Genomic DNA, 27,520 nt, shown 5'->3' on the forward strand with positions numbered 1-27,520 from the left:
CAGGCCAAAGGGAGCCCATATAGTCCAGTGGGCAACCAGGTACCCCAAAGGGAAGCCCAGAAGCAGGACCTGAGTTGAACCAGCAGTGGTTTCCTCACTTGCGATTCCCATAACCATCATGGTAGCCATTGATAGCATTCTCATTTTCCATGCATTTAGTCTTATCCCTCTGCAGGGGTTTCACAGAGGCTCTTAGAATAGTATGTCTTGCTGGTTGACAGATGCAGGTGGTTGCATGCAGAGCCAGTGTGGTGTAGTGGTTAAGAGTGGTAGTCTCGTAATCTGGGGAACCGGGTTCGCGTCTCCGCTCCTCCACATGCAGCTGCTGGGTGACCTTGGGCTAGTCACACTTCTTTGAAGTCTCTCAGCCCCACTCACCTCACAGAGTGCTTGTTGTGGGGGAGGAAGGGAAAGGAGAATGTTAGCCGCTTTGAGACTCCTTAAAGGGAGTGAAAGGCAGGATATTAAATCCAAACTCTTCTTCTTCTTCTTCTTCTGCTGGTCCCCTTTGGGACAGTTTCTCGCTGACACATCTGGCCACGGCTTCTCTCTGATACGACCTGAATTCTCAATAGCATCGCTCCTAAATGCCCTCGCTAGAATTGTAGAGGGCACATGGCTCCTCGCTTGGACTGAGAAGCCAAAGGCAATGAAATGGCTGACTAGATGGCGAGGAGTATAAATGGCAGAAGACTCAGGATTGATGCAAGTGAAAGTAGGTGGTGGGGAGTCTGTATTAGGGCCCTCCAGGTGATGGCAGACAAAGCCTTTTCCTCTGCCAACATTGTGTCTGCCCTTTTCCCAGTGGTGAGAGGTCTGTTGCATCCCAGGAGCTTCTGCTGAGCCCTCTGTAGCCTGCTGTGGCAAATTGTCAGTGCATTTTGCAGATAATTTCTGCTCCAACGGGAGGTGGATACAGCCACTGCAAAGGTTTTTAATGGAGACCTTTAAGCTTGTCGAGCCTGGGGATGGGGGGAGACTGCTTGGAGGTTGAGACTTGTCTCTTGATCCCTTGGATCTTTCCTTTCCTGTCTTAGAAGGGAGCCAGGGCAACTGAGTCTCTTGACTGGAGGCAGCGGTGCACCTCTGCCTAGCCCTAGACTCTAGAGAAACCCACCATAGACCCTAATTTTTCATTTCATTTCACTTCACTTTTAATTTGTATATCGCCTTTTTGTATTACTGTACGCAAGGCGGTTTGCAACAACAAAATACAAAAAAGAGAACACACACTTTATTATAATAATCTAATCCAGTACAAAAAGTCATAATAGAACATTCCTTTAAATTAAATGACTTATATCAAAGTAATATTCAATAATATATTATAATAAAATAATACACGACAAAATCAGTTCTCAGTTTTATTAATAATTAAACAGAAACTCATGCTTAACAATTACAATAATTACTAAACGATGATCAATAAAAATAACTGCAAGTCACAAATGCATAAAATACCACAATACATATAAAACCTTGTAAAATGATCAAGTTGAGAAACAAAGACATACAACCTATAAAACTTTTTTAAAAAACACAAACCATCGTTGTCCAGTGACAATTTTACCATTCTTGGCCAAGGTCTTGGAACATATGGGGGTTTCTCAGCTCCAAGTGATTTTGGAGGAACCTAGTTTATTCCCTGGTTTCAGGAATGAATGAGTCACAAGCAGGGAAATGCAACCCTGAATGTCTCAGTGGCTTTTGAGATAGTGGATTATGGGATCCTGCTGGCTCACCTTATCCTCCATCCTTTTTTAAACATTTCCACGAAGCCACCAATGGGTGAGGTTTGTTCTGAAACGGTTGCCTCCTTGTTTTCATCAGCCACTGCCAGGGAGGCAGCAGAAATCTTGAACCAGGTTTGATTTGAATGGGGGGGTGAACCAACTGGAAATTAATCCAGATGAGGTGGAGGTACTGCAGAGAGCCTTTCCTACTACTCTGGATGGAGATGTACAGCCTGTTCTGAAGGTGGCTGCCAGAGTGTTTGCAGTAGTGAGGTGGTGCGTCCATAGCACACCTATTTTGCTAACAAATCACTTCTGGGCTCAATTTCAAGTGCTGATCCTAAGCCATGCAGATCCTAAGTCATCATCTCAGGTACCATCAACATGCCCTCATGAGCCTATCCAACTCCTGCTGCTCTTGGTTCTACCAGTACCAGGCAGCAGCAGACCCTTTTCCATGGTGGCCCCCTGATTGTGGCACTCGCTCTCTGGGGAGATTAGCCAAGCCCCCTCCCTTCCTGTTTTCCAAGCGTGTTCTGAAAACCTTCCTGTTTTGGCAGGCTTTTTTGATAATGGATTGTGGTGTTTTTCTGAGACGCCCTTTTTCAAGCTGCTGTTGCTCTCACGGCGTTAAGACCTCTCTTGTTTTGAAACTGTACTTGCACCGTGTCGGCTTTGTAGGAAACTGCTTTGTGCAAGCTTTTTAAAGCCTTGGAAATCTGGGCGTAAATAAATACCAGGGTTCTGCAGTTTCCTGCTCCACACAGCACTGCCTCCGCCCTGGCTGCGGAGCTGAGAGGCGAGAGCCAGCCTCCCCTCGCCCACGGCTGGCTGCCAGGCACTTGACCAGAGGTTTGGGGGCAAAGAGCTCAGGATCAGCCTGTCCTGGCCTTCCCTGCCTGGGGCTGCAGCCACAGCAGGGCTGGGTCTCCCGGGCTATTGCTCTCCTCCTGCTTCCGCTCCCTAGAGCTGTTTCCCCTGCAGGAGCGACCACTCATCCCTTCCCCCTCTGCAGAGCGTCATTCCAACCCATAGGCTTTCTTTCTGCTGGAGTGGTGGCTTTCTGCTTCTGCCACCTGAGCGCCAGGGCAGAATGGGCCTTTCAGCTGCAGAGGAGGACCTATGCCTTCTCTTGAATGCTGATGGAAGCAGGAAGGGCTACTAAAAGGGGAAGACTTCGACCACACCGTGTCTGCCAGCGACCGGATCTGTGCTGGGCCAGCGGGGGGGGGGGGCGTTGCATTACAGGCGGCCAGCTGGAAGCAGCTTTGTACATTATTTATTCAGGCTGCCTCCTCTGCCCAGCCGCCCTATTAAATTCAGAGCTTGTCACCTGCAGGAGGTAGTCCTTTACTACCTCCAGTTCATGGCCATGTCATCTCCCAGAGGCCGTGCCTAGGCCAAACAAACCTGTAAGAGGGACGCAAGTTAAGGTGCAAGATTTTAGTTAGTGCTGCTTGACTTTTGAAAAAGGAATCGACCGAAACTCAATTAAACCTGCTAAATACAGCGTTGAAAGTTTAGATCTGAGGTACGTGCAGGAGTTTGCGACCCTGTATTAAGCAGATTTTTAATGGATGTCTTAATAATGTGATTTATTACTTATTTGGGGGGAAAAATCTAAACTGTCCAGCCAAATATTGGGGGGGGGGGGGCGGGAATTGATGAAATGTCAAAACAAGCCATGAAAACAACAGTATTCCACTGATACTCAGAGTAGACCCATTGAAATCAATGGACCTAAATTATTGACACCCATTAATTTCAGCAGGTCTATACTTACTATCACTGTATAGAACCCATCATAAATCAGAATTTGATGACAGATGAATTTTGAATACAGTGTCACGATGGTTGGTTTTCTGCGAGGGTGATGTCTGCATTATTCCCTCCTCTGCCAATGGATTAATATCATGGGTATGTTCCTATCAGCAACATCAAACAGGATGGACCAATGTCCACTGACTGGGATAGCTTTAAAAGGAGGTTTAAGAGATTCATGGAGGAGGAGAAGGAGGAGCAGGGTGATGGAGGTCTCTCAGTAGGTCTAGCTCAGCCATCCCCAAACTAGTGCCATCCAGCTGCTTTGGACTACAGTACAGCTCCCATCAGCCCCTGCCAGCACAGCCATATGATGTCCTTCTAGTGGTGCAGCAGTAAAACTGCTAGCACACTTGCAAAGCTAAGCAGGGTTCAATATGATGGAGGGGCATGTGTTGAGATTCCTACATTGCAAGAAGTTGGACTAGATGACCGTCAGGGTTCCCTTCCAACTCTACAATTCTATGGGTCTTTGTGGGGGCTGATGGGAGTCATAGTCCAAAACATCTGGACAGCCCCAGACTAATGACTGCGGGCTTGCAGCAAGTTTGGTCCCTTGCTGATGTTTGCCCACAGTGTCATGGGATGAGCCAGTCAAGTGAAGGTGACTGCCTGCATGTTGAGCTAAGCCTTGACCAGTTTCTTGCACTCAGGGGTCCTAAAAGTGCCTGTTGTGGGTTGCGTGCCAAATGCCAAGCTGTGCCAGGTTCATTGCGTGGTGTAGTTCAACTCAGGCTGACAAAAACACATTTGGAGCTGTTATGGGTCCAAGGCAGATGGGAATGGACCCTGAGGGATTTGTGGTGATGGGGAGGAGGGGGAATGGAAAACTGAAAATGCTTAGAGTGAGAGGTGCAAAGGAACCACCCAAAATCTGGACCAGGTGGAAGACTGGAGCAGCTCAGCCAGGTGGGTCACGCTGTGCCCTTCTGCAAGAGGTACCTGAGATGCTGATTTGGTGGGTTTCATTTTGCTGCTGTTTGTGCTGACAGGTTGGTGGAGAGGAGCTCTGCTCTTTCCTCAGGGAGAGAGTCATCCGGAGATGAGAACCGTGTCTCTCTCTAGTTGTTGGACGAAGGCAGCCAAATCAGTTCCTGGAGCGTGGGTGCAGCCAGCTGTCCATGAGGCATCCTGTGGATGCCTTATGCAATCTCCTGTGGGTGTGTTTTGGGGGGCGCTGGGCTAATGCCAGAGGGAGAGAGGGGAGATCATTCCAAGGTGGCCCACCCCAAAGGCTTACTTAAGCATGCTTTGGCAGGGAAAGATGATGAGCTGCTCTGATGCTTTGATTCCTGTATTTGAGTCCTGTGCTGCAGGGGGTTGGACTAGATCAGCCTTTCTCAACCTTGGGTCCCCAGATGTTGTTGAACTACAACTCCCATCATCCCTAGCTAGCAAGGCCAGAGCTCAGGGATGATAGGAGTTGTAGTCCAACAACATCTGGGGACCCACAGGTTGATTAACACTGGACTAGATGATCCATTGGTTTTCTCCCAATTCTACATTTCTGTGATGCTCCTCATGTCATGCTCTTTCTGTATAGTCTGAGGACAGCCCATGCAAATCATCACATGCCAGTCTTGTCCCTAGGTGGGGACTGTGTGGGTGAACTCTCCCTTTGTCTTGCTGGCTCCTGTGCTAGCATGAGATAACCATAGAATCGTAGCGTTGGAAGGGAACATGAGGGTCATCTGGTCCAACCCCCAGGAAACCTTTGCCCAAAGTGGGGCTCAAACCCATGACTCTGAGAATAAGAGTCTTGTGCTCCACCAACTGAGCTATCTGAGATCTTCATATCCTTCCAGATTTCAGGACTGTGAGCCACTTTGGACAAACACTAGCCTTTACTTATCCTTTTGTAAGTACCTGGCACTCAAATAGGGACAAACAATATGACTCAGTTGGGTTCCTTCCTTGCTATGGGGCTTCAAGCGTGGCATTGCCAGTCCTTACATACAGCATAAGCACTGCTGTTGATGTGTCCCCACCTGATCCTGCCACTAACCCCGATCCACCTGCCCGCTGCCTCATGCTGCCTCCCTCATAGATAAATAACAGCTTGACGGAGGCTAACAGCCCTGAGTGAGACCACCAGAGGCCCTGTTGTGCTGAGGAAAACAACAGCCTTTTTGTGAGGGCTAAACACCCACCACCAGTTGGGGAGTCAGTTTGCACGGTCAGAAGCATTTCACCGGGGCCTGTGAATAATTTGTTTTCACCATCTGATTTCGCATGCAGTCATCAAACATGTGCCGTCGCCAAACTTTCAAGAGGAGCATCTGAGGCCCCTTCTTTGTGGTCTACGTTAAGAATACAAGAAGAGCTTGCTGGGCCGGCCAATGGCCCATCCAGTCCAACATCCAACATGATGTTCTCACAGTGGCCAACCAGATGCAACTTCTGGGAAACCTGCAGGCAGGATTCAAGCACGAGAGCACTCTCCCGCCCTGGCGTTTTCAGTGACTGGGATCCAGAAGCATTGCTGCCTCTGACAGTGGAGGCAGAGTACAGTCACCATGGCTAGTATCTATTGGTAGCCCTCTCCCCTATGAATTTGTCGAATCCTCTTTTAAAACCATCCAAGTTGGTGGCCGTTGCTTCTTCCCGTGGGAGCGATTTCCACAGTTTTGCTACGCACCGTGAGGAAGAAGAAGAAGAAGAAGAGTTTGGATTTGATATCCCGCCTTTCACCCCCCTTCAGGAGTCTCAAAGCGGCTAACATTCTCCTTTCCCTTCCTCCCCCACAACAAACATCTGTGAGGTGAGTGGGGCTGAGAGACTTCAGAGAAGTGTGACTGGCCCAAGGTCACCCAGCAGCTGCATGTGGAGGAGCGGAGACGTGAACCCAGTTCCCCAGATTACGAGACCACCGCTCTTAACCACTACACCACACTGGCTCTCTGGAGGAAGCGCTACCAGCAGTGTTCGAAATTAGCCAGGTGCATTTTTGCGACTGGTGCGAGTCCAGTTGAGACCACATGGAGATCTCTGGGTGGCAGGCTGGCGACTGGAGAAAGCAAAATGTCACTTAGAGAAGGACCTGAGATATTTTCCCTGAATGAATTTTATTCTGGATTGCTTTATTTGACGTTTTAATGTGTCGTAAACCGCTTGGAGATTTGTTCTTTAAAATATAAATTGGTATAGAAATGGAATGAAAGAATGAATAACAGTAAAAATAAGAATAAATCCCATTGGGGTTCCTAGACATTCTATTGTGGCAGCCGCAGCCTAGGTTTAAGGTGTCATTTGGCAATCACATTATATATCTGAGTTTCTAACTCTGACTACCAGTGAGAGCTGTTAGATAAGTGAGTACCAGGAGGCCCTATTCATGTGTTACAGTTATGTTTGTGTAGCGCATGGCCATGTGGGCAGTGGTGCAGGGCCAGCCTTCAGCCCCACCTCTGAGCTAATCTTCTTGCAATTCTTCTAGACTTTCACTCCTCAGGTAGTTGGAACCCTGCCTTGTTACTCATGTAACTTGCGATAACCAGGTTGGAGCTTGCCAAAGTCCAGATGAGGGCAATGCCAAAACATCATAAAATAGTGTTCCCCATGACTCTCCCTCGGGCTGGATGATAAAAACTATGAAGGGAGTGGGGAAGATTGTTGGTGTAAGCCGGGCTGTTTATCCAGGTCTATGTCAGATAAGTGTTTAAGATGGCTGAACTAACAGGTTTTTTCTTCTGTCTCTGCTCCCATCCCCTTTGGGTTTTTTGTTTTGTTTTTAATAATTAGCCTGATGGAGAATTCTGAGGAATTTGAAAGCTGGCACACTGACCCACTTGAAAACATTTCTAAACTACTTACTATTTAAAGCCCTCTAAGCGGTATGCAAAAAACATGACATGTAAACAATAGAACAGTGTAATAAAAACAGTAAAGTAAAATCCAGTAAAGTAGTATTATAAAAAACAACAACACAAGGGTTTTGTTATGGCAGGGCCTGGTCTTGTGGGTCAGGGAAAGCCTGGGCGAAGAGATCATGCTTTTGTGAGACTGGTGGGTGATGTCTGGTGAAGATTTGTTGAGATGACAGTAGTAGGGACTTTGGGGGGAAATGATGGTGTGGTGTTAGAATTTGTGATCTTTCATAAAGTCAAAGGTGAGTGAAGCCTAAACTGCCCCTTTGCTTTTCAGGAAAGCTGCTTTTAATAAGCTCAGAGAAATGCTATGTAGGGTCCTATGGTGCAGAATTGTTGAAGATGGAGTTAAGGAAAAGTGCAGCTGCAAACCATTTCAGTGAGAAAGAAAAATGGTGGCAGTAGGGTCAACATCAAAAGCTCAGAACTGATGTTTAGAGCAGCAAAAAGTCCTTTGCAAGACTATTCAAAGCAACCAGAAGGCCTTGGTGAGCCCCCCTGCTCAGGAAGGAGGGGGAAATGTTAAAGGATGAACAAGTACAGAGGAGCTGAGTACAACCTTCCTGCAGTAAGTTCCCCAACCGGTTTAGTGCCAGAATTGCTATTCTAGACTGATAATGAGTCGGTCAGGCAACGCCTTTGAATGAACACTGGTCTACAGGGCTAGGTGAACGGCATCGTATGGTATTAAAGAAACTGCTGGTGCACTCTTGAGGATCTCTGGGTCCTTTCTGAAAAGCATGGACTGATGACAAACAAGTGTTGTCTTCAGAAAGGATAAGCTGAGAAAGTGGTCAATCTGACTTCAATAATGGAGGGAGGGGGAGGCAGAACAGCTTATAAAGGTGTCCTCTTGATTAGCAATACAGAGATTAGGGAGAGATAAATGTGTCAGACTAATAATCTCTTTCTCTCACAAACTTTTCTTTTAAAAGAAATCAATTTACAGTGGTACCTCAGGTTAAGTACTTAATTCGTTCCGGAGGTCCGTACTTAACCTGAAACTGTTCTTAACCTGAAGCACCACTTTAGCTAATGGGGCCTCCTGCTGCTGCCGCGCCGCCAGAGCACAATTTCTGTTCTCATCCTGAAGCAAAGTTCTTAACCTGAGGTAATATTTCTGGGTTAGCAGAGTCTGTAACCTGAAGCGTATGTAACCTGAAGCGTATGTAACCTGAGGTACCACTGTACTAGTTTAGTGGATTGTGGGAATGTTGTGAACATAAGTTATCTTGACTTCAGCCAAGAATTTGACAAAGTCTACCATGATATCTTGCTTAGCAAATTGGCTGAATGATACTAGGTTGCCAAGTGGATTCGCAGCTGGATGCAGGGGTGGTGTGTTCTGTTTTGCCGCTTGAGGTGAAACAGGATGCGCCACTTTGTCTTGCAGTTCCTACCACCACCTACCTTGCTGCTCCTGCCACTGCCATGTGCCCTCCTGCATCTGCTGCTGGTGGTGAACCACCACCACCACCATCAGCACCCATTTTGAAAAGATCAAACTGATTTGGGGTGAGATCTCACCCCAAACGGATGCAATCTTGCCCAGTATTGGCGCTGATGGTGGCAGTTCTCCTCCACCGTTGGTGGAGGTAATGGAGAACCCATGGGTGTGTTGCATGGGGGGCTTCTGCCACCTGAAGCAGCAGCCTCATGCTGCCTAATGGCTGGGCCGGCTCTGGATGGATGGAAAATAGTCCTCTGGAAGTGCTCATTAGTGGTTCCTCACCCAACCAGAGGGAGGTTAGGACGGGGGGGGGCAGGTGCTGGGCTCTGTCTTGAGTCAGGAACTGCTTGTGGACTTCCCATGGGGACACTTGGTTAGCTACTGTGAGAACAGGATACTGAGCTGGACGGAACCCCCATAACAGACTCTCCTTGTGTTCAGTCCTTTATCATTGTGTTAGATGAATGGGTAGAGGGAATCTTTATGAGATTTGTGGATGACCCAAAACTGAGAGGGGTCACTAACCTCTAAGAAGGTGGGAACACAATGCAAACCGACCTTGTTGGAATGGGAAAGCTGGACTGAAACCAACAAAACGCATCAACAGAGATAAATGCAAACTTCTGTGCTAAGGTGGGGGGCTCAAATCTGCACACGGATGGGGGATGCCTGCCTTGAGAATCTTGGGATTGCTGTCAGTCACAAGTTGTGTATGAGTTGGCAGTGTGATGCCACTGCAAAAAACCCAGAGGCTAATGAGGTTTTAGGTAAAGGTAAAGGGACCTCTGACCGTTAGGTCCAGTCGTGGCCAACTCTGGGGTTGCGGCGCTCATCTCGCTTTATTGGCCAAGGGAGCCGGCGTACAGCTTCCGGGTCATGTGGCCAGCATGACTAAGCCGCTTCTGGCGAACCAGAGCAGCGCACGGAAACGCCGTTTACCTTCCCACCGGAGTGGTACCTATTTATCTACTTGCACTTTGATGTGCTTTCGAACTGCTAGGTTGGCAGAAGCAGGGACCGAGCAACGGGAGCTCACCCCGTCACAGGGATTCGAACCGCCGACCTTCTGATCAGCAAGCCCTAGGCTCTGTGGTTTAGACAGCGCTGTTTTAGGCTTCATTAAAAGACCACATTTCCATGTCAGAGGAAGTAATAGTTGTGTGTCAGTTTGTGCAAATTAAAATGTAATGCTCCAATCTAGCCTCTGCAGATGCATCCACAGCTGGATGGGGGGTGGGGGCCTTAATGGGGCTGCTTCTCTCTCATTCCCAACTGGCCTTGGGCCAGGATATCTGAAGGGCCACCTCCTCCTGCATTCCATTTATTCATCTTCTCCTTCCTTCAAAGTGCTTACATCTATCTCATCATCCGGAAGAGGGTAAGAGGCTGTTCCAGAACACTTAAGCAGAGGGAAGAGCCTTGTTCTGGCTGAAGCAGGGGAATTTCCCTTTTGTAGGTGCTGAGGCCCGAAAGCCATCCTAGGACTTGGTGCTGTGAAGCTGCTGCTTTCCAGCATGGCAGGGCAAGGAGATGGAGGTGTCTCAGTCCAGAGACAGTCCCATTGAGGGAGAAGCACACAGACATGTGTCCTCGGTAGCATAGGCTGAGCAACTGCTTGAAACGGCACTTAGTCCCATTGAAATGAATGGGAGCTGCATTAGGACACTTTGCAATGGGGCAGGAGAGTTTTTCAGTGTGATCAGCAGTGCAGTTCGGATATCCTGTCTCAGGCACCACATACAGTTGCAATCGGAATTATTCAACCCCCATTGCAAAACAGGTTTATTATCCAAATTTTCAGTCTTTCAGCTGTTTGCAATGAGCAAATTACACAAAAGCAATGGAAATAGCTCCACACAACAGATACTTCAAGCAGTTTCCCCAAATTCAGCTGAAAATGCAACTCAGTGAGACTGGAGAAGCCAGTTAAGTTGCTTTTTCAGCTGAATTTCACCTGATTTGCAATGGGGGTTGAATAATTTCGATTGCAGCTGTAGCATGGAACTGACACAAACCATATTGCTGTTAGCATAAATATAAAATATGGATTAATATATTGGACTATATGGAGATGGTAAAATTGACGGCAAAAATAAGAGACCAAAAGGACGAAATTGTTTGTGGAAGTGTCAAGATCCCTTTCGGATTATGTGAGAAAATATTGCAGTCAAATGAAATCACAGGCAGGTCTGGAAATATAGGCAAAGGAATGAGAAAATGATAAAGGAATGGAATGTGAAATATATGTTATAGAAATAAGTATTATTTTTGAGGTAGTAGATAAAAGGATTTGAACAGAAACATCATGGAAGTAAGGAAGGGAACTTGGGAAGTCAAAAGGCTAAGGGAATATTGAATGGAAACTGAATTGAATTTGTTAAATTGTATGCAAAATCAGTAAGAACTTATGACAAAAAGTACTGTAGTTAATCCGCAGGATCCCACCAGCCTACTTTCAGAAGGGCGGAAGGTGGAGGGGGAAGAGCTACTTGGGAGTTTTCCTCTCCCCTCCTCGCAGTTTGAATTCTCACTCAGCAAAATCTCTCCCTAGAGCCAGGATCATACACCCAATGCAGAAGGGGAAATGTGTTTGCTTCAGTGACTTGGTGACAAATCCTTTGAAGAAACATAATTCCTTTATCGGAAACCTTCCCATTACGGAATTGATTTGCAAATCCACTCCTTGGGATGAGGAAGCAGGGGGGACGGGACCCAATAAACCCAGCCAGTGGCTGGTCCCCAACCTCCTCCTCGGAGCAGATGATCCAAGGTCAGAACTCACACTCCTATGTGCAAACGCCAAGGTTTAACAGGAACAAAAAGATTAAACTTGGGAGGCCTTAAGGCTCAGCCAAACTGCAGTTCCTTACAACCTTGAGAGCCAATTCCCATACCACAATGTGACTTATCTTGCAGCCCTCCTCCCTACAGATGCAGAGAGAAGGAGAGACATGCCCCACTCAGAGCAATGATGCACTGTTGTCTCCTGTAACCATGACCAGGAACTCCAGAATTCCAGCCTCAAGGCTGATTCACATAGTTGCGTTGGTTGTTTATTTCCTCTCACAAGAACTGTTGTCTTTGACAGCCAGCCGTGGCTGGAATAACTTCAGCAAACATGTCTTTTGTGAGGGTCTGCATTTGGCTAAGCTCCAGGCACGAAAGAGGCCCCAAGAAACAAAACGAGAAGGGCATAGGATCTTGGGGGCTTCTCATTGTTCTAGCATGTTATTTATTAAAGGTACCATTAGCTGCTTTTTGTCTTGGTGGGGGGGGGGAGGAACATGCAAATTTTGTATTTTCTGATTGAGCACTGCATATGAACATAATGAGAGCCTTCTAGTCCAGTATCCTGTTCTCACAGTGGCCAACTACCTGTGGGGAAAACCTGCAAGCAGGATTCAAGCAGAAGAGCACTTCCCTTCGGTTTCTAGCAAGATGTTCACAGACACACAGCCTCCAACCATGGAGGTACAGCATAGCCATTATGGCTAGTAAGCCACTTATAGCCTAATTCTCCCACATGAATTTGTCTAACCCTCTTTTAAAACCCTCCAAATTGGTGGCCATCACTGCCTTTTATGGGAGCGAGTGCCATAGTCTAACTATGTGCCGTGTGGGGAAAGTCCATTCTTTTATCCGTCCTGAATCTTCCAGCATTCGTGTAGAACTTTAGATCAGTTGCTAGAGCATGAGATTCTAAATCTCAGCGTTGTGGGCTTGAACCCCATGTTGGGCAAAAAGATTCCTGCATTGTAGGGAATAGGACGAGATGGCTCTCGTTGTCCCTTCCAACTTGATAATTCTATGAGTTCTAGTGTTATGAAAGAGGGAGAACAACATTTCTCTGTCTGCTTTCTCCATGACATGCATCATTTTATAAACTTCTCCCATGTCACCTCTTCCTCACCTCTTCTCCAAACTAAGAAGTCCCAAACTCTGTGACTCTTCCTCATAAGGGAGTTGCTCCATCTCAATATGAAGAACAGAGGATCTGATGAATGGATTATTAAAAACGCGTGAGGCAAATGGTGGAAGTCTTTTTTTTAAAAAAAACAACAACACTTTATTTAAGGTAGATAAGGACAAGATGAAATTATACAATTGAATATAAATATAGATGGGAAACGGCTATGTATAGTGAATACTTATCTACTTTTAAAAATTAACACCTATGATCTTTTTCTTTTACTTCTATATTTTTTCTTTGTTCTTTTTTTCTTTTTTCTGATATCTTTCATTTCACTCCTTTATTGTGAATAGCATTTTATAGCGGTATAAATAACTGTAAATATGAAAAGAGACAAAGTATTCTCTAATTTTTTTCCTTTGGTTATATGTATTTTCTTTTTCTTTTGTATTTTCTTTTGTTGTAAATATGTATGCTTTCCAATTTGTACTTAATAAAAATAAAAAATTAATTAAAAAGGGAGTTGCTCCATCCCTTTGATCATTCAAATTCCCTTTTTCCAAATTGTAAATTCTTTTGTAACGCAGTGTACATAAAATGGCAATACCTTTATGAGAGGGAGCAAGAGAACCAGCTGAGGCTTTCTCCTCCTTCTCTGCTAGACCTCTGTCTGGCACCATTAACTGCATCTCCTTCCATCTGGCTTCTGCCTCTTAGCTGTTTTCAGTGGTGGCCAGTGTCCCAGGTCTAATGGCCATATCTCCTCATGACATGCTGTGAGAAAACTTCACATCTGAAGGCAGCACCAGCAATGGGTGGCACATGAAATGGTTTGGGGCTGGCAGGTTAGGAGGGGAGCTGCCAGCCTCCCAGGTTGTCTTCTCTGTTGTCCATCTGCACATAAGGCAAAAAAGGGCATTTCCACAGAGCCTCTGTCCTTTCTGGATGTTTGGAAAGGACCAAAAGGTCACCCACACCCGGGCAGCACCATGAGAGATACAGGCATTCTATTCCGGTGGGCTACTTTGGACTAGACCAAAGTCCCACAAGTAGCTTCCCAGGGTCTTGGGCAGAAACCTTATCTCTTCCCTACTTCACAGCTCTGCATAGTTCATTATCTCTTGTCTTCTGAGTCAGGGATCCTCTGAAATAAAGCTGCAGTCCCAAACAAACGGACACTTGCTGGAAAGATTGATAATTTTCTGAACGCACTTCGGTGCTAGTTAGGGAGGACCCAGGATAGTCTTGCAGCAGACATGACTGCAGGAAAATCAGGAAGGGCAGGAACCTGGGACATTGCAGCCTGAGTGCAAAGCAGCTTTGAAGATGAGGCTGCTTCTACACTGGCCATACTTCCGTTCTCTCATTTTTCCAGGGCATCTGCACTACACTGAGCAAAATATTCCTTTCCTGTTTTCCTTCTGCAGCTTCATTCCACCTTTATGATGTGTTTATTTAGGCAGCTTATGTGGCAAGTAACTAGTACGCCGAATGAATGACACTACTCATAATAACTATTTGCTTTTCTTCGCAGACTTGTCTTTTAGCGGGATGCCGCCCGGCTACGCCTATGACGTGGACAGGGCCGAAGAGCAGCGTCGTCACCATGACATGATGCCCTACATCGACGACTCGCCCTCCTCCTCTCCCCATCTCAGCTCCAAGAGCCGAGGCAGCCGTGACACCATTTCCTCGGGGTCTCTGGAATCCACAAAATCAGTAAGCCTCCTTTCGACTCTTGGAGCGGACTGTAGGAGCAAACCCATTCAGGTTCTCTCATTTGCCCAATTTATGTACTAGTGGGTTTTCTCCCCTATTTCGTACAAAATATTGTTTTGTCAGTTGGAAGTGTGTGTCTGCACACCACCTGGCCAAAGTAAAGGTAAAGGGACCCCTGACCATTAGGTCCAGTCGTTTCCAGTCGGAAACACCGTTTACCTTCCTGCTGGAGCGGTACCTATTTGTCTACTGGAACTGGTGTGCTTTCGAACTGCTAGGTTGGCAGGAGCTGGGACCAAACAACAGGAGCTCACCCTGTCACGGGGATTCGAACCGCCGACCTTCAGATTGGCAAGTCCTAGGCTCTGTTGTTTAAGTCCTAGGCTCTGTGGTATACTGGACCCCAACTTCAGTTGCCCTCTCTGGCCAATGAGAGATCTCCGCAGACGTTGTGTTCAGGTTCATTGTCATAGAGATAAGGAAGGGATTGTGGCTTGCTTACATTCCCAAATGAAAGCTGCAGTTGTCAGGAAGGGTGAGTCCTTTGCCGCACCGATTTGCCACGTGTGGACTATCACATCCAGGCAGGTCTGGCTGCCTTCTTTCTTCCTGCCCCCTGAGATCTGACCCATGATGCTCAGCCCTTGGCCTCTTCTGGGTCGGCCTGCAAGTCTACATGTACATGCTCTGACCTCTCCAGAAGCCAACTCTGCCCTTTGCCTGCCAAGCTGCCACTTAAGATCATCTTCCAGCGGAGGGGTTAAACTAAGCTGAAATTAACTCCTTGGTAGTTCAGGGATCCTGCTGTGTGTACATCAATCGTCAGTACATGAATCATCCAGTATGACAGAAGCTTTCTCATTTTATATATAACGGGTGGTGAACCTGGGCCGTGCAGGCGTTGGTGGACTACAACTCCCAGCAGCCTCAGCCAGCCTGGCCAGTGATCAGGGCCAGATCTGAAGGGCCACAAGATCACCATTCCTAATGTATAAAATGACACTGTTATCCCTGGAGTGTGCACTGCCTTGCCTTCCCTTTCAAGAGTTTGCTCTCTAAATACTGTATTTTTCGCTCTATAAGACGCACCAGACCACAAGACGCACCTAGTTTTTGTAGGAGGAAAACAAAAAAAAATATATTCTGCATCTCAGAAGCCGGAACAGCAAGAGGGATCGCTGCGCAGTGAAAGCAGCAATCCCTCTTGCTGTTCTGGCTTCTGGGATAGCTGCGCAGCCTGCATTCGCTCCATAAGACGCGCACATAGTTCCCTTTACTTTTTAGGAGGGAAAAAGTGAGTCTTATAGAGCAAAAAATACAGTAAATAAAGGGTTTGTATTCGCCATAAGATTGTGGGGAAGGAGCAAGGCAGTACTGTACAAGGACGTGAACAGTCTCTCTCCCCCCCTGCTTTTTTCCCACTGCAGAGAGCTTTTGGCATCTTTTGCGCGTGCTTTTAATTCCCAGAGCCATCCGCTGTCACTCATCTTTTTTTGTGGTTCCTTTTACAATTCCTCAGCCGTAGCAGCTGGAGCAAGAAGCAAGGCCTTTTAATTTCCCCAGAGTCTGCTTCCGCAGGAGGGGGCGAGGGGAGAATGCAGCGTGCCTGGTTGCTAGCATCAATGTCTGCTTTCCCCAGCCTGGTGCCCTCCAGGTATTTTGGGCTAGCACCAGCATCCAATGGGCCTTGCTAGCTAGGGCTGATGGGAGATGTAGCCCAAAGTGTTTGGAGGGCATCAGCTTGGGGAAGGCTGCTCTAAAGTCACATGCCTCTGCACTGAGGCAGTGGTTGTAGCTTCTGACTGTGCCACCGGGGCTGATTTCTAGAATCAAAGTTGTGCCGGGAGCTGGCCCTTCCTCCTGGCCAGCGGCTGTGTGAGAAGCTCTTTGCTCTTCCGAGGAGCTTTTACGAGCAGCTCTGACATAATATCCTGGCTGGTAGACACCAGAAAGGTGGCCTTGCCTAGTCAGCAGCTGGTTGGTACATCCTATCAGGGGTAGGATCAAAGGGTGGCCAAACTGGTTTGAGAAATACTTTCTCTTCTGGCCTTGGGCAGTTTGGCATTGAGGAGCAGAGAGTGCCTGTGGCACTTCCCCAAAAAGCTTTAACTCTTTGCTGATAGAGGAGGGAAATACTGCATCCGTCTGGTGATGTTGTTTTGACTCCCAACTTTTTTCTTTTAAGAAGTCTTTTCCCTGAAGTGTGACCCAGTCCATTTATGGTATGATAACTGCAAAGCTGTGGGAATGGAGTTTTTGTTTTTTGTTTGTTCAGTCTGTCTTTGTAGTTTTATCTTTTTTTTTGCTCTCATTGTATACACTGCTTTGGTAGCTCCTGGCTAGGAAGTGGTGTATAAATCTGTGTTATTATGTATCATCATCATCATCAATGGAGAGAAGTATTGGAGGCACTTGTGGCCCAGCCTGGCTACTCCTCAGGAATCCCAGTTTATTAAGAAAAGCTCAATTGATCTATGATATCTCATTCAAAATGCTCAAGGCAGCGTAAAGTGCCATAGGGCAGGAGTGGCCAACATGGTGCCCTCCAGATCATAGAATTGTAGAGTTGGAAGGGACCCTGAGGATCAATTAACCCCCTGCAATTCAGGAATATGCAGCCATCCCATATGGGGATCGAGCTTGCAACCTTGGCATCATCAGCACCATGCTCTAACCAATGAGCTGTCTAGGCATTTGATGTTATTGAACTCCTAGGACTGTTGGCCAACCGGACCACTGGGGCTGATATTGGGAGTCCAGTATCTGGAGAACACCACCACCATGTTGCTGGCTATCCATAACATGACAATAAATATACAAGTAATGGCAAGGCAGCTATGAAAGCACAGTTTTTTGTGCCCTCTGGGGCAGCTCTCTGGCCTGGTTTAGGCCTGCCTATGGTGAGAACCCCTGGATTGTTCTGCAGCCTCTCTGATGTGGTGGGCTTAGCATCAGCTGTGGCTTGGGGATGAATGCCTCTTCCCTTACAAGCAGTCCTCCCAGCAATGGCCAGAAGGAAAGGGAAATAATTTTTTGGGGTGGGGTGGGCAATGGGTAGGCTGGGATTGTGGTCCACGGCAAGCCTCCAGAGGCCAGCTCTGGCTACATCTCCTCCTTCCAGGCTCCTTTCTGCTCCAGATCAGGGTCTTGGCTCCTGTGGTGCATGGCCTGGGAGGGGGCAGGGAGTGCCCAGCCAGTGCTTCGTCAAGCAATGCCCAAGGTCCTTGGCGTTGTCCTTGGCATCCCCCACCTTGCCTTTTGCTTGACTCCCAAGATCACCTGCTTGAGGCTGGTGTTGGCTTTCCCCCTCGCTCTCGCTCTCCTCCTCCTCTTCCTCCTGCTTGTTCTCTGCTGTTTTAATGGCTTTGCCTGAATGTACAAGCCCTTCCTGAGCAGAGGTTGGCATGAACACCATTGGGTGGTTATAAATAAATGTTGGCTTCTCTCCCTGCTCCTCCACCTCTCTCCACATGAAGCACAGCCGGCTGGTTCTGCAGAAAACATTCCCTGTTCAGCACCACTCAAGCAGTGAAACCTTCTCCAGCAGCTTATTAAACAGAAGCCCCGGAAGATAATGTACGTTATAAGGATCCTAATTAATATCTCTCTGTCTCTCTCCGCTCTTCATCCCCCGTTGGCCTCTCTGTGTCTCCCCCACCCCCTCTTCCTTTTTTTACTGGAAGTCTCTGCTCTGAAAATGTTCATTGTGCTGCTTCCCACAAAGTCATGGGAAGATACTTGTTCTTTACAGCTCCCTCTTTAACACACCCACTGGAAAACAACATTTCCCTTGCTGGAGGCAGGTGCCAGTGGGGCCCGCTGTGCAGCATTGCTCATTCATTGTGTTTCCAGACCTTAATTCCTTACTCTCGCATTGTTATTAATTGAAGCGAAACAGGGGAAGGGCCTCAAGCCTTTTCAAAACAGGTTCCAGGATGGAGCTGACTCTCTCTGATCTTTGCGTTTCACGGAATCCACAGCCTGCCGCAACTGAATACACTCTGCAGCAGCATCCTGGCTCCTTCCCTGTGGTATAGTGGGGCAGGAACTGGGGGGGGGGGGAGCACAACGCCTGGACTTTCCAGATCAGGAGCAATTACATCACCTTCTGGGTAACTGATAGATCCTCCTTGTTCTTTCAAAGTGAAGGAAGTGATGATGAGACTTTCAGAGAATGAGGACAATAATCAGCTAGATAGAGGCTGGATGTTTCTCTCCCTTGTGCCAGCAGCCTAAATGATAACAGTTGCGGTGCTCATTTACGGCTTGCAGGCTTCCTGCAGGTATAAAGCTGGCCACTGTGAGAACAAGGATGTTGGACTAGATGAGCCATTGGCCTGATCTACCAGGCTTGTCTTACGTTCTTACATTCTAGTTCCTTGCATTTTTAGAAGCCGTGTTTCATCTGGCTGAAGAACACTTGTTGAAATCTCTGTGTTTTGCCAGCTGAACCTAGAGTGCAGGGGAGGCCAACAGAGATCACTCCCCAGAAATTATGCAGAGGATTATAGTCATGGCTGATGCATAGCTAGGCCTCCCCAGTCAAATTCCAGCTTATTAACTATAATCACCGCACTTTGCCAGATCATTCATCAATGACTTTCGGTTGATCCAATTAAACTCTTGCATGCATGCATCTATTACTCTATGAATCTTTTTTCAGGGGTGCTTGGGAGGGGGCTGTCACGAGGGGCTCCTGCACTTGAAACTTCACTACAACACTGCTGGCTTCCTTGCAAAAGTACCGTATTTTTCGCTCTATAAGACGCACCAGACCACAAGATGCACCTAGTTTTTGGAGGAGGAAAACAAGAAAAAAAATATTCTGAATCTCAGAAGCCAGAACAGCAAGCGGGATCGCTGCGCAGTGAAAGCAGCAATCCCTCTTGCTGTTCTGGCTTCTGGGATAGCTGTGGAGCCTGCATTTGCTCCATAAGACACACACACACGTTTCCCCTTACTTTTTTGGAGGGAAAAAGTGAGTCTTATAGAGCAAAAAATACGGTATTTTGGTAGACAAGCAGAAAAATTTGGGCCACCGGCATTTACAAACCCTTGACACCCAGGCTTCTTTAACCACTCAGATGATTTACAAATTTAATAACTTTGTCGGAGGAACAGCTCCCACCTATTTCTAAAATGTCTTCCCTGCTCTGTTTCCAACCACAGTTCAAAGTGTGAGACGTTTACCATGAGAACCCCAGTCAGTCAACAGTGCTGGGAGATGCAGTTCAGCTAGTATTTTTAAAACTGCTGTCTTGCTTTGTAATTTGTTGTTATTATCTTGTGAGATCTGTTGTATAGACAGCCCTGATATTTATACTGAAGGGCAGCACAGCATTTTTTTGGAAGTGAAAAATAAGCAAGTACACTGGCTTGAAGTTTTGGGCTGGATGACTCCTGCCTCTGCTAAGGAGTGTGTCTGCAGGGATTGGTACGAAGGGGCTCACCATGGAGGTTAGTAATCATAAGAGGGAAGGTGGGGGCAAAGGTAAGAGCAGTAAGAAAAGGGGTGGAGCTGCACAAAAGAGAGCATGTGAGCAACTGGCGACCACTGCAGTGCCAGTTTAGCAGCTTCCGTAAAACTGCTGATAGATTTGCATCTGTGACTTCACTCCAAGCACGTGAAAGAACCAAGCAACTTCCTGTAATGTGTGGATTGCACTGTTGATGTTGAGCTGATGACCACCTTTGTGCAAAACTGAGAACAAATTGCTCCTTGAACCCCAAGGGTTGAGTGTGCCGGTACAAAGAGCATCCGGGCCTCCGAGATGTTTGGGGCCTGCTTTAGAGATCCTAGGATGTGCCTGTCAGCTGGAGGACTTGAGTGCTCTTTGCACAGCAGCAGTGCCCAGTGGGGATATGGTGCTGTTCCTTGCAAATGGGCAACACGCACCAAAGAGCTGTAGAATGGCTAAGCTGCTAGCGAATAAACCTTTTATGCTGCTGGTTTGTATCTCATACTTCTTCCCCATTCCCACCCCCAATTTCTGATTTTTTCACAACATCTGAGTGATGGTGGGTCTGTCTGTCTCAGAACTGTACTCCAGGTATGCAGCACTGGAGTCTGCTAACTCAAATCAAGGTGTGAAAGCCTGCTTCCTTTCACCACCTCCCCTTCACACTTTATGTATCTCCTGTTTTGGGGTATGCTTGGTGCTCCCTACGTTAGCAAACTGACCTTTTTTTGCCTGCATGCCACCGCTTTAGTGCAGGCAAGTTTCCCCGCAGCACCCCTGTCAGAATGAGATTTATGAGTCTTTGAGGCATCACAGCTAGGGTTGGATGGATCTGCCTATTTTCATTCCGAGTTAATTTCGCTGAGGCTCGTTCACAAGTCCCTGCTATTTTCTGCATTTAAAAGGAAGTATGAAAATGTGTAGCTAAATGCATATTTTGTCACAGTGTATTTCACCTCTGTGTATGCATTTCTAAACACTGCATGCATTTTAATATGCCATTTGAACTGGGAAATGTGAAATGCAAAGGGATAAGTACGTGTTATGGTATGCGCCTTGGTATTGGAGGTGGGAATTGAGTCATTTCACTTAAAATGCAGACTTAACAAAAATTCTCCCTTAATCCCCAATTCCACATCCAGCTTAGAGAGCTGCCTTCTGCACTGCCTTACCATTGTTTTTCTTGCGTCTTTCCTTTCTCTAGAGCGAGCCAGACTTGGAGAAGGGCTTGGAGATGAGGAAATGGGTCCTGTCTGGAATCCTGGCTAGTGAGGAAACCTACTTAGGCCACCTTGAAGCTCTGTTGCTGGTAAGAACACCCAGGAACATGTGGATGGGGAGGCGTGGGTTTTATTTCCAGAACTGGCTGAAGACACTGTGAACTTGTGGAATAGCCAAAAGGGATTTCCCTCATCCTAACTGACTGGGAAGTTCTTCAGTTCAGCCCCCCCCCCCCCTTCATTAAAAGTAATGGAAGCTGTGCAAGAACATTGTCAGGCTTTTGTAAACTGTTCCTATTCATTTCAATGGGACTTCAGCAGAATTCCCCAGTAGACTGTGCTTGGTGGTTGTGAGCAGAGGGTTCCTGAAGTGGCCACCGTGTCTTACGCTTCATGGGAGAACGGAATAGGTAAAGGTAAAGGGACCCCTGACCATTAGGTCCAGTTGTGACCGACTCTGGGGTTGCGGCGGTCATCTCGCTTTATTGGCCTAGGGAGCCGGCATACAGCTTCCGGGTCATGTGGCCAGCATGACTAAGCCACTTCTGGCAAACCAGAGCAGCGCATGGAAATGCTGTTTACCTTCCCGCCGGAGCGGTACCTATTTATCTACTTGCACTGGTGTGCTTTCGAACTGCTAGGTTGGCAGGAGAACGAAATAGGATTGGACTTTTTCACAAAGATCTGGAACAGCCTTCCTCAACCTGGAGATGTTTTGGATTTTAACACCCCTCACTTCCAACCAGCATGGCTGTGTTGTGGTCCAAAATATTTGGAGACCAGGTTGAGAAAGGCTGATTTGGAGCATGTCCAAATGGGGACATTCCGGCGCAATCAGACAGGAAGCCCAGCCATTCCGGCTGGTGGATGCCTTTGTTTTTTCACCTGCATGAAGGGTGGTCTCTGTTTTCCAGCCCATGAAGCCTCTGAAAGCTGCTGCCACCACCTCACAGCCTGTGCTGACCAGTCAGCAGATCGAAACCATCTTCTTCAAAGTGCCTGAGCTCTACGAGATCCACAAGGACTTCTATGACGGGCTCTTCCCACGGGTGCAGCAGTGGAGCCACCAACAGAGGGTGGGGGACCTCTTCCAGAAGCTGGTGAGCCAAAGCCTGGGCTTCTCTCGTAGATGCTTTGCTGATGCTCTCGTGACCTGTGGAGCCCCTGCTCTCTCCCAGGTGTTGCCTCTGCTTTCCCCTCCAGCTGTGTTGTGGTTTGCGCACATTGGGGGAAGTTGGTGTCTAAGGTGGCAAATAGGAGCAACCATGAGTGAGAAGCAGCTGTGTGGGATGGAAGGCCTATAGTCTGGCAAGTTAGGGGTTGCATAGCCCTCTGGCTGGACTTGGTTTTGCTTTGTCAGGACTCCAGCAACTCCTGGCAGATGCCTTTGTGACCTTCATCATGGCCTGGAGCATGTTTGTGTGCGTGTGTTTGCACACCTTGAGCTTTCTGGTTCATTTTTCAACCTAACAATTAAGTGTTTAGGCCAGAGATAAAAGCAGCTTTCCTTAGCCTGGTGTCCTTCAAGTAAACTGAACTCCAAATGGGGAGGACTGCAGTTCAATGACAAGAGCATGTGCTTAGCATATAGAAGGTCCCAGGTTCAATGTTGAATAGCATCTCCTGGTGAAGCTGGGGAAAGACTCACTGCCTGAAAGCCTAGCGAGCCCATGCCGGTCAGTGTGGACCACACCTTACCAGATGGATCAGTGGTCTCATTCTGTATGGCAACGTCCTGTTCTCATCAGCCCCAGCCAACAAAGTTGTATGACGCTGAGGCTCATGGGAATTGGGAGCCCATGTACTTCCCACTGTCAGTTTCCTGTGGAATATGATGTTGGGTCCCTTCTTGGGTTTTACAATAGCCCCTGAGAAACCCACAGGAATGCATTTTTCTTGCTGTATCTGCATGGGAAAAAGGTGAAATGGTTCCCCCATTGGCCTGTTGTAGCTCTGCCATTTTGTTGACTGGAACTGGGAGCAAATGCTGAGCGTTCAGATATCAGCATTGTGTCCGTCTTGCCGTCCCCACGTCCTTGTGCCTTGGGCGTAGTGAGCTGCCCTGCACCATCTCCCAGCAGCTGGACTTTCTTTTCCATGTTGCCTGCATATAATTTGGGCTGTGGTCAATTGACGAAGGGAGAGGCACACAGCAGGGACCCCCCCCCACTCCCCTCCCTCCCCAGGACCAGCTTTTGTTTTTGATCTTGTTGGACCCAAAGCCTTTGCAGTCCTGCCTTGGGGCGTTGCCAAGCCCACTTTGAAGTGCGAGGAGAGGGAGAAACGAGGTTCAGATGTTTGCAAAGGGAAGCAAGGGCACTGTCTGTCTCTCCTTTCCCTGGGAGCTGCCAGGTTCTTCCCCCACCCCTCCCCCTGCTTCCCTCCCCCTCCCCCAGCTCTCTTTCTCTCTCCATCTGCACTCCTCCTTCCGGCTTTGATCTAGCCTTGCTTTTCTGCCTCCTCAGCCGCAGACTGTGGGGTAGACATATTTTCCCCTTGGATATCCTGAGCGTTCCTTGTACCCTGACCTTGGCCAAATACCTCTTGGGGGGCACCACTGTGGAAGAGCTCTTTCCCCAGCCAGTAAGCCCCAGGGATGCCTGCTTTCTTGCTGTCACACCTCTTCTCTGGCTGTGGAAGAGAGCACTTGGGCCCCCTCTTCCAGTTTGTTCTCTTTTAAAGAAAGGAAATGTCGCATTCTTGAGGTGCCTCTGGTTCTTCAGACCAGAGGAGAAATTCTGCAGTGTGTAGAAATGGTGAGCGCAACTCAGTAGGGTCATCCAAGTACTACCATGTGTCGTCTGCATGGGGAATGGGAGACTGGGCCCGGCTTGCACTCCAAGAAACAGGGACCAGGCAGGAGGAGCAAGGCTTTGTCGGCCACAACTAGTGTGCAAAACATAAGGATATCAGAAGAGCCCTGCGGCTAAAGTAAAGTAAAGGGACCCCTGACCATTAGGTCCAGTCGTGGCCAACTCTGGGGTTGCGGCGTTCATCTCACTTTATTGGCCGAGGGAGCCGGCGTACAGCTTCCGGGTCATGTGGCCAGCAGGACTAAACCACTTCTGGCGAACCAGAGCAGCGCAGGGAAATTCCATTTACCTTCCCACCGGAGCGGTACCTATTTATCTACTTGCACTTTGACGTGCTTTCAAACTGCTAGGTTGGCAGGAGCAGGGACAGAGCAACGGGAGCTCACCCTGTCGCGGGGATTCGAACCGCCGACCTTCTGATCAGCAAGTCCTAGGCTCTGTGGTTTAACCCACAGCGCCACCCGCATCCACAGCGCCACCCTGCGGCTAGATAAGGCCAAAGACTCATCAACGTTCTGTTCTCACAGAGGCCAACCCAGATGCCTTGCAAGCAGGAGCTGAGTGCAGCAGCAACACTTGTGCTGCTCAGCAACTGGTTTTCAGAGGTGTACTGCCCCTGACACTGGAGGGTCGTCTACAGCCATCCTGATAAGTAGCAATTGTTAGTCTAATCCTTCGTGAATTCATCTAATCTCCCTTCAGAGCTGTCTACATTCATGAACATTACTACCCATAGGGCAGTGGAAGAGAAGATGAGCCATAATTGTCTTCTCTGTGTGTGTGTGTCTTTAACATGAATTACAATCCCCGAATACAGTCAGGGAGCTGAACACCAAAAACCAAAGTGAACGTTCATTTTCTCCCTGGCGCAGAACAGAAGCTGAGGACTTGAATTTGTGGAGTGAGAGCTGCTCCAGGCTGGGTTTATTTTTCGCAACATGCCATTGACACAATAGCAGTGCATTTGTGGAGGATGTATACTGGGCTGTCCCCACATCATTCTGTTTTAGTAGTTCTGCAGTGTCCCCTCTGTGTTACTGAACTATTGTCGTCCGGAGGGGCATACGATAGCGCAATAAAAGTGGAATGAAAAATAAACCAGAACATTTGTGGCATAAAAAGCTGCAGGATTTTGGATTGAAGTTGCTGAACATGCACTGTTTGGAAATGAAGCAATATGTCTGCCTAGAACCATTGCAGAGGTGCAAGCAGTATTGAAAGTGGGATTGCTTATAACTACTGTACCCTGATACCTTCATGGGCACAAACAATCAATGCTTGCTAGCTCAGTTGTTAGAGCTCAGGGTAGTTGGCTTGAGCCCCACATTGGGCAAAAAGATTCCTGTATCCCAAGTGGTTGGATTAGATGATGCTTGTGGTCCCTTCCAACTCTATGATTCTACGAATGCCCAATGAAAAGGATGCTTGGAGGTACCCTGGATGAAAAGCTGGAAGATGAGCTCCTTCTCCCTCAGTGGAGCACAAATGACATTAGTCACTTTGCTTTCCTGTGCCTTCTCCATGGGTGCTTGCTCTTTGCACTGTGAATTCTCCACACTGAGCAATGGGCAGCAAGCGCAGAGTTTACATTTACTTGAGAGTTCAGACATGCTTGGGATTCGCCCAGCCTTTTCCTGAGCAGGCATGAACTATGGCTGCTATTTACAAGTCAGCAAACGAGATCAGTGCTAAGTCCCAGTGATTAAGAGGGGCTTATTCCAAGGCTTCTGGGTCTGCTGCTATTGCAGCACCACCAAACGGATGGAGAAATTCTTCCCAGTCTCTGTCTCTCTCTCTCCCCCCCCCCAACTGCCATCTCTTTCTTCCATCTTTGTTTTGCCCTCCTCCTGCCTCAATTGTCAACCATAATGTTCTCCCTGGGTGACTTGGGAGCCTGAGCTTCCTTGCAGGGCTGTTGAGATGATAAAACGAAGAGGGTTGTGAATGAATGGCACGTACAACATCCTCAACTCCTTGGGCAGGATAAAAAGTAGAATATATTTTTTGAACTGAAAATTATTTTAACTTGTCCACATCTATTTCTCCACTGAGCTTGGGATGAGAAGGAAACAAAAACAAGCCATTAAAACAAAAAGCAGCTCTCCAAGAATTTTGTCCAGGGCACTTTCTCTCACCAGCTGGGCTTCTCCAAATAAAGGAGGAAGGGCAACTTAAAAACTGATCCAGGCTCTGTGTTCAGTGCTTTGCTCTTGCATTCATCCCTCTTGCACTTTTCTCTATGCTAAAAAAGGGGCCTCTGCATGCGGCTGGTTTTGGGGCAGTGTGAACATCTGCAGTAACTGTGCAGTGAGAGGCAGGGATATCTCTGCTATAGGTGTGAGTCTTGTTTGTATTGCCCTACAGCAGAATCATCTCTGACTGGCAGAGGGGCTGACACGGCCCTACAGTGTTTAACCCACTGGCCAGAATGCAGCAGAGAAAGTGGCCACAGCAGGGGTGGGTCACTGGGTTAATCCAGATGTGGGTAGGCAGCTGACCACCCCCACCCCCTTGCACCCCCTCCCAGTCCTCTCTGGTAGCTGATGTGGGAGGGAGGCGCCTCTGTGCTTTGTGACAGCTCACCATCTTCTGTTCCTTTGGAATCCTGTGCAGCCAGCGGCCGTTTTCTCCCGCAGCCCCCCTCCCCCCCACCCCACCGGTGTTTGTTTCATTTTGCATTTGCTTTCTGCAGGCCAGCCAGCTGGGAGTGTACCGGGCCTTCGTGGATAACTATGAGGTTGCCATGGAGACGGCAGAGAAGTGTTGTCAGGCCAACGCTCAGTTCGCAGAAATCTCCGAGGTACCGTTATGATGTTCAGACACGTGCAGCGACTCATTCTGACTAATGCGCTCAGATGGAGCCCTTGGGATGTCCCTGCAGCACTTGCCCTTCAAAGGTGGTGCGCTCTCTTCCTCTCTCTCTCAGCTCCTGATCATTTCAGTGGGCGGCTTGCACAGGAGAAGCTTCCAGTCTTGTCAGTTCTGCCCATCTCACGTGCTGCGGCCCTTAATGCGACCCAAGACCTCTCAAGGTTCTTGTCTTGAGGCCACCCCAATTGACCTTTGCGGTGATACGAAGTCTAATTAGGTGACCCCCCCCTTGCACACTCTGCTGGAGTGGCTTTGAGCTGCTCAGGCACCACCTCCGTGCCCTGCAAGGGGCAGGATGGGAGGGTCTGAACTCCTGCAATGAAATTATCATTAGCAAAAGAGAGGTGAACAAGCCCACTTGAGTGGCGAGCATCACCCTCTGTCTGGGAAATGGCAGGCCTTCGTTAGCCTCAAGTGGAGTGACGTGGAGTGGCACTAGAAAGGTCGAGGGTTTCTCAAGTGGAATTGCAATGCTGCTGGGTGTCCTTTGGGAGAGAAGCCGTCTTGAGTAGGGTACCTTGTGCAATAGCTTCTTGAGGGTTCTTGCAAGTTGGGTCACTCCTGCCTGGCAGTCGAGCCTAGCCTGGTACTGCTGAAAGGAAATCACAGCTTAAGTGGGTGATATCCTTGTTTTCAAGATCATGTCCAAACTGTGCCA

General features: G+C 48.0%; 1 protein-coding gene across 1 annotated transcript in view; it reads left to right on the forward strand.

The window, feature by feature from the left end:
- BCR (BCR activator of RhoGEF and GTPase) overlaps nt 1-27,520 on the forward strand; it is a 99,535-nt gene that overhangs the window by 24,718 nt on the left and 47,297 nt on the right. The window contains exons 2-5 of the mRNA XM_083589734.1: nt 14,315-14,499; nt 21,163-21,267; nt 22,093-22,278; nt 26,684-26,791. Coding sequence (XP_083445860.1) covers nt 14,315-14,499; nt 21,163-21,267; nt 22,093-22,278; nt 26,684-26,791 — 584 coding nt within the window. The remainder of the gene's footprint in view (nt 1-14,314; nt 14,500-21,162; nt 21,268-22,092; nt 22,279-26,683; nt 26,792-27,520) is intronic.

Source organism: Podarcis filfolensis, assembly GCF_964270895.1.
Source record: "Podarcis filfolensis genome assembly, chromosome: 16".
Taxonomy (NCBI): domain Eukaryota; kingdom Metazoa; phylum Chordata; class Lepidosauria; order Squamata; family Lacertidae; genus Podarcis; species Podarcis filfolensis.